Source organism: Oreochromis niloticus, linkage group LG15 (assembly GCF_001858045.2).
Source record: "Oreochromis niloticus isolate F11D_XX linkage group LG15, O_niloticus_UMD_NMBU, whole genome shotgun sequence".
Classification (NCBI taxonomy): Eukaryota; Metazoa; Chordata; class Actinopteri; order Cichliformes; family Cichlidae; genus Oreochromis; species Oreochromis niloticus.
In genome coordinates this window covers 9,270,337-9,281,212 of record NC_031980.2, presented here as the reverse complement: position 1 = coordinate 9,281,212, position 10,876 = coordinate 9,270,337, and the positions used below count along the sequence as shown (strand labels likewise).

General features: G+C 36.1%; 2 protein-coding genes across 6 annotated transcripts in view; one reads left to right on the top strand and one right to left on the bottom strand.

Annotated features, from left to right (window-relative positions):
• Nucleotides 1–12: 12 nt before the first annotated feature.
• Nucleotides 13–9,148, top strand: LOC102082270 (prospero homeobox protein 2). Its single transcript, XM_025898593.1, has 5 exons — nt 13–386; nt 654–1,965; nt 2,491–2,592; nt 2,997–3,191; nt 6,191–9,148. Exons 2-5 carry the CDS (start codon nt 655–657, stop codon nt 6,356–6,358), a joined length of 1,776 nt encoding a protein of 591 aa, XP_025754378.1. The 5' UTR covers nt 13–386; nt 654; the 3' UTR covers nt 6,359–9,148.
• Nucleotides 2,871–10,876, bottom strand: part of ylpm1 (YLP motif containing 1) — a 28,506-nt gene continuing 20,500 nt past the window's right edge. For 4 of the 5 annotated variants that reach the window (XM_025898588.1, XM_019345734.2, XM_025898590.1 and 1 more), the window contains 3 exons: nt 10,334–10,461; nt 9,711–9,895; nt 8,942–9,251 (listed from right to left, as the gene is read on the bottom strand). In XM_025898588.1, coding sequence (XP_025754373.1) covers nt 9,749–9,895; nt 10,334–10,461 — 275 coding nt within the window. In that variant the 3' untranslated portion in view covers nt 8,942–9,251; nt 9,711–9,748. Of the gene's footprint in view, nt 3,124–8,941; nt 9,252–9,710; nt 9,896–10,333; nt 10,462–10,876 lie in introns of those variants that run through there. The other variant, XM_025898591.1, reaches the window with a different exon arrangement.

Here is a 10,876-nt window from a genome sequence, read left to right as displayed (position 1 = left end):
TCCTTTAAATATCGTCATTAAAATTAAATAAATTTAGCTTTTGTTATTATAACATAACGAAAATAATTTATTATCAACAGGACTGTACCATGTCTGGATACTATACTAAAGCAACTTATAATTGATAACAGACCACGGTGTTAGAGAAACAAGAAAATAGAAACAATGAATGAATACACTCATAAAGAAGTAACAATTTATTCATTACTAGCCATTCAAAGTTTCATATATTTATTAATAATATGGTAGGTTACTGGGACGGGATAGGCTGACATATTAGAACACACCTCCTGCTTTCTGGAGCGCTCAATGCTGTACCACTACAAATAACCGAGTCTCCTCCTCCAGGTCCCAGACCTGCACCCTTCCTCTGAGCTGTAAGACAGGTAAGTTTTATATTGTATATCGAGTACAAAGGATGCCATGTTAATGATACTTTAATATCTGTTTGTATTTTTACTTATTTAGTTTGATTTCAATTAAATAGACACGTTTTGGAGAAAATTATAAGGTAACCTGCAACCTAAAAAGGGATATCATGTATATGTGAGAATGATGTCTCCACTAGCTGTACCAAGTTCTCTTTCCTGCTACTATTACTTGCATTTTATTCATAAGTGTATTTTTTTTCTACTTCTTTTTAACCCAACCAGAATGAATCAGAGTGTTTGGAGCAAAGCCATGTATTCCTCCAGCAACATCTGCCTGGATGGCTGTGCTGCGGAGCATCTCTCCTCTTTTCAGCCTGACCTCATGCCATCAAACTCAGATTCATCAGGTGTTTCTTTGACCTTACACAGAGAAGGCGAGAACATGAAAACACTACCAGATAGTGCTTATTATAGCAGTGTAGATGCTGGTTTGATGTATTCCAGTCAGCTGGATCTCACTTCATCTAGAGGCAGCACCAGTGGACCTTTATCCATGAGAAGACACCCGTCTCCCGCACCCACTTCTTATGGTCACCATGACTGGAACCTGAACAGAGGCCATCAAGCAAAGCGTGCGAGAGTAGAAAATATAATCAAAGGTATGACCAGCCCTCCTCATATGTACGACACAGAAGTGAAAACAAATGAGCGTGAAAAGACCGACTGCATGCACGATGACGAAAAGATCCAAGAAGCGCCTTCCCTTCAGAACCACATGGAAAGCATGGCTAAAAGCCAGGTAACAAGAAAGCAGCTGGAGAGCCAGCATCAGCACCCCAGGCAGCTCAGAACAAGGGTTACTCACCTGGATGGAGTGAGTGAAGCCCATGATCCCATCAAAACATCTGGTGATGCGTTTACAGATTTGTACAGTGAGTTTGAGAGCAGTTCGAGTCTAAAATATCAAGGATGGAAGAAGGTTAAATTGATGAACTACTTCCAATCCAAACCGACCAGAATAAGGCTGATGGCAGATGTTCTGAAGTACGAGCTGTCCAGAGTTGTCAGCAAGAGCGTCGACTCCATTTTCAAAAGCGTGCCGCTTTTACAGACATCACCATACGAAGTGGAAAATGTAGAGACTGATACGCCTCTTCAACCATCGGTGAGCAGTGATGATGATAAGTTAAGACTTCCATGTTGTGGGACTCCAGAGGTGCAAACCCCAGATGTTCAAACAGAAGCTCTGTCTCTGGTTGTGCAAAAACACAAACTGGAAAGATCCAGGTTAACAGCTCACCACCGTCCAAAATCTCCAACTTTCCTCATCAATGACTCCACCCTGCAGGAATCTCAAGCATCAGAGAAGAATCACCGCATGGATCATCATCGTGCTCTCAGGAGCCTACAGGACAGATGCTCAGAGGAACACTGGAAGTCAGTCAAAGTGAGATCAAAGGTCAATTCCAGATCTGTGAGAAGCCCACAGACTCACGGTGTGTCTGCAGATCCGGTGCTTTTGGAAAGCATCCATCTCCCTCATGTGAAGACAGAGTCTGATAGCCTGGTGAAAAGCAACCTGTACATGCTGAATGTATCCTTTCTAATTTCTTTTGTTCACCTGTGGCTTTAAGTAGCACTGAGCAGCGACAGAACACCTCCAATATATCTGAATACTGTAGCATCTCACGCAGATGTCTTTAAAGTCTTTACTCTAAGTACTATAAATCTCATTTAAATACTTTCTATAAAGCACAAACATATCAATGCAATTTGGGGTTCAGTATGTTAACAAGGACACTGAGACATGTTGACTTGAGGAGCCAGGGATTGAACAACTGGCCTTCCAATCGGTAGGGGACCCTGTTTTTAATACCTCTTTTAAACACTTTGTGACTGGTTTTGTCTTAAAAGGCGCTTAAAAAAACTTTATTTACTTAGTAAATGATCTGCTGGACCTCCTGATTCCCAGCCACCCCCTTTAAAGAAAAAGGCAATAAACCAACCCATTGTGGAATAAACATTTTCATCCCTTGAGGTATTGGCTATAAATGAATCAGTTTTGGAGAGAAAATATCTTGTTTTTGCGTGTTTCGTCCTTAACAATGGTGAATTATAGGAGGGTCTGACCACAAACCATCTGAAGAAAGCAAAGCTTATGTTTTTCTACACTCGCTACCCGAGTTCACTTGTGCTGAAGATGTGTTTCCACGATGTACAGGTGAGAGACGGCTTGCAAGTTGGATTCTTGCACGTGTCGTGTTATCGTTCTTCTCACAGAATAGAAAACATGTTACATGTGGTGAATTTACAGATTTATACAATTTCTTTTATTTTGCATTTGAGAAACAGCGATGCTGCTTTCCATTTTGGGAGAAAACATACAAAGTCCTCTGTAACCTCTGGGTTTATTATTACATCTTTGTCAGCATCATAATCCACAAACCAAACCAAAGACGACATCATATAAGTGTGTTTAAAAAAAACAGAACACAGTTAAATAGTTTCATGGGTCATTTTATTTGCTTCACATATTGTACTGTGCACTGTAAAACATACAAATCAGAAAACAACAACGTTCATCGTCACATTTGACAAGCTCACTCACCTTTCTTTCCTCCTCAGTTCACGCGCTCCATCACCTCTCAGCTCATCAAGTGGTTCAGTAACTTCAGGGAGTTTTACTACATCCAGATGGAGAAGTTTGCTCGACACGCTCTCATCGAAGGAGTGGCAGACGTGAGGGGTCTGACTGTGGGGAGAGAATCAGAACTTTTCAGAGCTCTCAACAGGCACTACAACAAAGCCAGCGACTTCCAGGTGAGGAACAACTGAGGACTTGTTTTACTTAATTTATGGTCTCATTTTTGACCATGTATCATCCTTGTTTTAGAACCACTGTATCTGCAGCTCCTCTTTTTTATGTCGCTGGTATAGGTTTCAGAAAAAGTAATAAAGGAATACAGCTTACCAAGATTCATTACATTATTATGACTACTAATATTCTGTAGATGTTATGTAATAAAGCTGTAGAAACATACATTAGTAGCTGTCTATTATTATAACAGCACAGGCATCAGGGTATCATTTATGTTTCATTCTTTTTTTTAACCCCTTAAAGCCTAGTGTTTCATATTTAATGCATGAGGTTTTTTTATCCGCTGAAAATACAAAATAAGAAGCCTTTCTAAGCATTAAATTGGAAAATAAATAAAAATATATAAAAAAATAAAACTCATATATACGCAAATTAATATTTGATTCAATTTAAAAAAGTAAATAATAGATTCATTAAATACCCCAGTTTTGTTAAAAAAAAAAATAAAAAATTCTGTCAATTATTTAATCATTCAGGCTTCAAAGGGTTGAGTCAAATGTTTATTTAACCTTTCCAAAATGTGAACTGGACCTGAAAATGTTACAAATCATGTGAAACTGCAGCAAATACGCAATAATTAGAAAGAAAAAAAAAACAAAAAACAAAACAAGAAGCGTGTTTCAAAATAAGAAGTTTCTCTACAGTCTGATTTAACCCCCATGTGGAGAGGTCTTTTTCACCTATGTATAGTACAAATATAGCGGTTTTTCCTTTATTGAACAGTTGACTGCAGTGAATGAAACAGGATAAGAAAGTAAGATGTTAAGCATTATGTTTCACCCAGTTAACGTTAAGTTTGCAAAACTGTAAACAACCTATTAATTTGTAACTACTGATGAAGAGAAAGCAGAAATTGACCTATTCTGATCTTATGGTTTCTCTCAGATGGTCACGATGATTTTTTTTTCTAATTCATAATGTGTCCATGTTGAGCTGTTAATGCAGAGAGATCATAAAAGGTCAAATGACACAAATTATTTCATAGAGTTCATTTAAAAGAAAGGTTTAATATGTTATATAGATGTGAGTGTTGCACTTCGATGAAACAGCTGTGACAAGCTTTACTGAAGAAAAAAATAAGTCAGGGCACTTAGTATTATGTTAAATGAAGATCTGCTTTGAAAATGCAGATTGATTAATACAGAGTAAATGTCATCAGTGTGAACAGAGCTGATCAGTACAATGGACTAAAATGTCCTGATGATGACTCTGTTTGTACTGAGAAGCTTAAATCACTGGTAATTAAACAGCAGATTCTAGTCATTTATATGTGGTCGGTATGACTTAAACCATTAAGAACAGTGATCACTTTTAATGAAGCACATTATTTCCCACTTGTGCAAATAAAAATAACCATAAAATTATTTTTCTTTATTATCCAACTTTTAAATCAAAACACATTTCTGTGTAGATCTTAAAGGTTGAGACAATTTTAACATGATTTGACAGAACTCAGAATCGGCCTAATAAAATCTAAACCTTCATGTGATTACCAGAGTTGTTAGGCTTAGTGTAATTGTTTGAAAATGTTTAGTTATATTAATTGTTTCAATGTTACCAAACAAACAGATACTAAAAACTAAGAACTTTGCTCTATATTTTTTATTTATTAGTTTTCCAGGATCTGAAATTGTTAGTTTTTTGGTTTTTTTTCAAAAGTCTAGTTTTTTAGTTAACTAAAACATTTTTCATAACTAGCTTTAGTTTTTATTTTTGTTTTATGTAACTATAATTAACTTGGTGATGACCGTAACTTATAACTTCTCTGCAAAGACAGCGCACTCAAAAGCAAGTCAAAGCTTTAACACGAGTATTCCTCTAATTTCCAAATGAGTAACAGAGAAATTAAACCTATAAATTGTGCTTTGAGTGGGAGAAGACAAAGACAGCAAGGCAAACATAAGAGGAGCTACATGTATGTCAAACAGATTGGTTAATAAAAGGAAAAAAATGATCCAAGGTTCTTCATTAGACATACTTGTGCTAGCTGTGCAACTGGACTGAGTAAACCTGTAAAACGAATAACTGCCATTTAAATAGGAAGTAAAGATTTTTTTTAACACACAATGAAATTTTGTATAATAATTTAGCATAGTCCACATATATTGAAAACACTAACTTCACAGCAAGTATTGCAATTCCATCTCACATATTAGTGTCAGCTGTTAGTGACAAAAACAAAAACTGTTGTTATACATATGTCCTAATGCCTGTTCATTAAATCCACCAATTGAGTGTTGTTGCTAATAAATACATTTCTTCTATGACGATAAGACTTTAAACTTTGGACATGTTCTTCAAATCCTCTTGGCAGCAAAAATATATTCTCATGAGTTTGTGCAAAATAAGATTTTAATCTTTGTGCATATGTTTTAAATGTTAAAAAATATCCATACCAAACCCCACTGTTATTATAATCACTTATATTCTCGCTGTAGTCATTTGAAATTTCACCAGATTTAACAATTGCACTTCAGCATGAGTATCTTTAAATAACATAACATTCCTTATCACGTCCATTTTGGAAAATTTGTGTATGAACTTTCATTTTGTTACATGACGGTAGTTAAAAAACACTTAAAGGTTCACATTTCAAAATAAGAAAAGCTGATTACATACTCATTGGTTCAGTTTCCCAAACATGGATTAATCCTGATCCCAGACCACAAACCTTAGTTTAGGACAAGGCTGAATCAGTGTCAGGGAAACCTGCTAAAATAATATTTGTTTTCGATCATTTCACTTCCTTTAATTTTGTTCTCAGTCTCTGTGCTAAGACCTGAATTGTTACTTACCTGAATTTGCTCGGTTAGAGTCGCATCTAAAATATAGTGCCATATACAAGTCACACTATCTGTCGAAGACAGACTGAACAGAATGGCAGCAAAGGACCGATATTCCCTCTCTCCCCCTTTTAAGAAATTCTTGTGTGGATTCACAGGTGCCCGAGAGATTCCTGGAAGTTGCTGAGATTACACTGAGAGAGTTTTACGTTGCCATTTCAATGGGCAAAGATCGTGATCCATCCTGGAAGAAGGCAATCTACAAGGTGATCTGTAAACTGGACACTGATGTACCAGCTGAATTCAAAAGTCATCACTCTGGATAAGAACCAGGAGACATCATGTGCCACAGTGACCGGTCACAATGTGGACTTACTCATTTCTTCAAGGGAAAACATTTTTTTGTTTTTAATTTAATAATAATAATTAAAAAAGATTGGTCATCTGAAAAGTAATGTAGATTCTGCCATACAGAAGGCAGTGGGGTGTATATATATCTACTGTCAACCGTTTTTGTTTCATCATTGGCTGGATAGATGCATGTATTTTGCTACATTATATAGCAACAATACATATTTTACATGATTAAAAATATTTTATTGTTGACAAGACGAGTCACAGATCACACTTTGTTTTCTGTAAAAAGCACAAAAAAAATTCCAAACCAGGAATTTAAAAAAATCTTTAATATTGATGGAACAGAACTTATTACTGTACATACAAACAAAATGACAAAAGTATATCGAATGCAAACTATTTAAATTCTAGAATTACAATGTCAGTGAACCAGTTAAAAAAGTATTAATATAAAGGAATAGTTTCTTGCTTTGTTCCATACTTACCACCTGGATCCATCCACTCATTTACCACATGGCACACTTCAACCGATGGTCCAAAGCCAATTTAATCCTTCATCAGAAGTGATTTGTCCATTTGTAATCGTCGATCCTTGTTGTGTCCTTCAGTTACCCCAGTAACAATGTCGGTAATCCAGATTAAATTTATTGTAAAAAAAAAAAAAATCCTGATGTGCTTGATTTCAACAACAAACAGGGGCCAAAAAACCAAAATAGTTTGGGAAACTATACATTTCACACTAAGAAGCCATTTTACTAGGTACAACTGTTCAACTGCTTATTAATGCAAGTATCTAATCAGCTAATTGCCATGTAGAAATGGTCAAACCTGCTGAAGTAAAAAAAAGTGAGTGGGAAAAAGTTGATTAAAGGGACTTTAAATGTGGCATGTTTTTTGATGCTAATTGGGCTGGTCTGAGTATTACAGAAACTGCTGATCTGCTGGGGTTTTTACACATAACCGTCACTAGGGTTTATGAAATAACAACAAATAACCATGTGTCAAAACCAAGGAATGCAAAAGAACATCACAGAGCACACAACACTTTGAACCTTGAAGCAGAATGGCTACAGCAGCAGAAGACCACATTGGGTTGCACTTCTTAAAGTCAACAAAAGGAAACTGATGCTACATAGGCTCACCAAAATTGGACAGGAGAAGACTGGAAAAACCTTGCCTGGTCCAATGAGCCTTGACTTCTGGTGCGACATTGGGATGGTAGAATCAGAAGTTGGAGCTTGACAACTTGTTTTCCATTACAACAGAGTACCATCTAATGTGCGTAGGGTCATTATATGAATGCGGTTGAACGCCATTTGTATGCAACACGGAACGCCACAACAAAGGTGGACGTCGAGACAATGGTATACCTGCAGTCAGTCTGTGGCTTTTCGTTAGACTCTGAGTGTTGTTTCTGTGTAGCCATTTCCATCGTTGCTGGATTTCAAAAATGGTGGGTTTGATTTTCGTGAAGGAGTTGCTCTCATGACTTATCAAGTGACGTCCCTGACTAGCCAATCAGTGGCATGCAGTCTGTTGATGTCACATTTTCAGATCGCTTTGAACCCCGGTCGAGTAGGTACTAAGGTACTAAGACCTAATGGCAAACCCTAAAAAAAAAAAAAATGTCGAGTTGATCTGAGTAGATCCTAATGGAAAAGGGCTATTAGAACTAAATGAGCATTGTTCATATGCCAGACATACTGTTACTGACCTTGTCCTTCCCTTTATGACCACAGTGTACCCATTGTGTGGTGGTGGCTAATGCACCATGTAAACAGCTCATAGCATCTCACACTGGTTATGGAACATGACACGTTTACTATACTAAAATGACCTCCACATTCACCAGATCTCAATCAAATAGAGCACCTTCAGAATGTGGTAGAATGGGAGATTCCACTATGGATGTGCAGCTGAAAAATTGTGCATTAACTGAAGGCAAAAGGAAGCCCAACCCAGTACTAGTAACAGGGATGATGTGGCCAGTGAGGGCATAGTAATCAAAATGTGGTACAGGTAACATCTTATTTCGACTTTGAGTGCAAAAAAATAATATTAGAATTTTTTTGTTTTGTTTTTCTAATAATTAAAAAAATAAACAAAAACAAAACAAAAAATAGTAGCAGAAATTTTTTTTAAAACGGGTGGTTTAATCATCTGAACGGCCAGTGTTCCCAGTATTTTTGTGCATGTAGTCTCATTGACTATTTCATTTAAACCTATGACATCTAAGAACCCCAAACCCAGAGCGGACTGATTTTTCCCTTACAAAATGTTCTTCCATATTTTGACAATTTGATGCACTGTAAACCATTTCAACAGATGCTGCCCACAGTCCAATTTCAAACTAATCATCAGCTCTTTCTAAAGATGTTGTGAAGGGACTGGGTAAAGCAATCCAAAGTGTTAAAGCTTTTTGTGTGAGAAAATGCCATGTGAAAATCAAAGTAGGTCAACTGATCTACATGGTAATTTCTAACAAAACACAATTTTATACAAAATATGTAGATCATAAAACCCACCTGATAAATTCAGTAAGACTCAGAAAGTTTAGATTGTGTTTTTTATTGTCTCTTTTAAAACTATGGATGGACCAAGAAACAGTGCTACAGGTATACAGTACATGAATTAGGAAGAGTATAAAACAGCAAAAAAACCAAACAAGAATAATGATAGGATGCAAGACTAGACGTAGCAGAGAATTATAAACTACATATTGATTTGATTTATATCCAGAGAAATAAAAGCCTCTAATATCTGTAATAATGAATGTAATAAGAAACATATAACAGCTGGTGAAATCACCCTGATGAAAATTTCATCGCCAGTAAGCTTCAGCAGTTTTCACATTCTGGACACCTGCAGAAAGAAAAGCAAGATATTGGTCATTTCACGGTTACATTTCACTCAAGTTTATTTGTTTTATGTGACAATTAGGACTGCATTAATACAGTGAAATTTCATGTATTTTAAGGCATTCTGTTAACTACTGTTAAATACAGAAGATAATACTGTTACCTGCATTCTCATATAAGTCATTCTTAATCTGTATGCTCCCAATCAAACTCAATAAGATTACTTTGGAAATGGTAAGATGAGTCTTTTTCAGGAAAATGGCTGGCTGATTGACCAAATGTTTCTCTCATTATATTTTCCAATATTACTGATACAAAAGAAGTTCCCTCAAACTTCTTATTTGAATCATTAAAAATTCTGATTAAAATATTTTAAATTGTAGAATATTATGACTTAACAGCCACAAACATCATCTACAATTGTTCTAACAACCTGAACAATATGAATAGGAAGAATACGAACCTTTCATTGAAACCAAAAAAAAGTGTAAGATTATCTTCTTAGAAATACTTGGTACGGTTGAGAGCTCTTTGTGCCAGCTGGCCACTCTCGTCTGTTATTTTCTCCCAGTCCGTTTGACCCACCACGAAACCGATAGCACGCTTTCGATCTGCATCCTTTTGCTCTTCAAGATCAGCCCATCGAACCTTTGGGGGGGGAACAAAAAAAAACAAAAAAAAAAAAAACAGGGAGAAAACCAGGGTATCATGTTATGAACAAGAAATGGGTAAATGATTTCAGATAATTCAGTAATATCTTTTAACATTCAGTATCATAGAAACTACCAGGGACACAACAACTGTGAAATAAATGCTAAAAATAACAATTTAGTTTTCTATTATGTATTTTTTAAATTTTTAGTGAACTGTCATTCACTGTTTAACTGTATGTTTAAACATTTAGCCAGCTCACACCTGACATAAATATACTTATCAGTCTCTGACATTGATAAAGGTCATATTTGCTGATTAGCTAGCTGTTGTATCAGTACATTCTTAGAAATGGTCAGGAAAAACCAACCCTGAGCTTTTGTTTTTTCTCACTAACAAACAAATGCACTCATAGATGGTCAGGTCAAATTTTACCCTCTTCTTTCCAGGTTCGGACATGCGTGTGGCATAGTCATCTGGCAGCTGTAGGTAGTCTTCGAGGCCTGCCATATGTTCGCCTTCACGCTTCCTCTTCCCGCCACTCCCCAGACCGTCCAACTTGTCTGTTTAAATTGAAGATTACCGTTCAGTTTACCTCTACTCTCCCATAAAAACAACATAAAACCTCAATAAGGTATCACTCATTTATCAAAAGAAAAAAAAAAAAAAAAAAAAAAAAAAAAAGTATGAGACAACTACTAATATCTGTTTTATCATTGCTCCATAAAAAGATGATCCAGGACCTGAGCTTTTTTATTCAAAGAATTAGTCTATAATGTGTCTTTTTAACTTAAAGAGAAATGACGTCTTTATTTAAAATGTAACCTTTTTTATTTTTTTAAATTTACAATCACAACGGAAACAACTTAAGGCGCTTTCCTAGTGTTCTTACAGAAACAGCAGCCCATGTCTCATTCAGTAACTGACTGTTTCCTGTTGACATGCTACCAACATAAATAGCGGTTTGTACTAGATCTG

Bases quoted from the DNA above. Each gene is read 5' to 3' on its own strand.
- LOC102082270 (XM_025898593.1), top strand. From the start codon at position 655: ATGAATCAGAGTGTTTGGAGCAAAGCCATGTATTCCTCCAGCAACATC. The intron at 1,966-2,490 runs GTATCCTTTCTA...GGTGAATTATAG, and splicing joins GCAACCTGTACATGCTGAAT to GAGGGTCTGACCACAAACCA. The intron at 2,593-2,996 runs GTGAGAGACGGC...TTTCCTCCTCAG, and splicing joins TGTGTTTCCACGATGTACAG to TTCACGCGCTCCATCACCTC.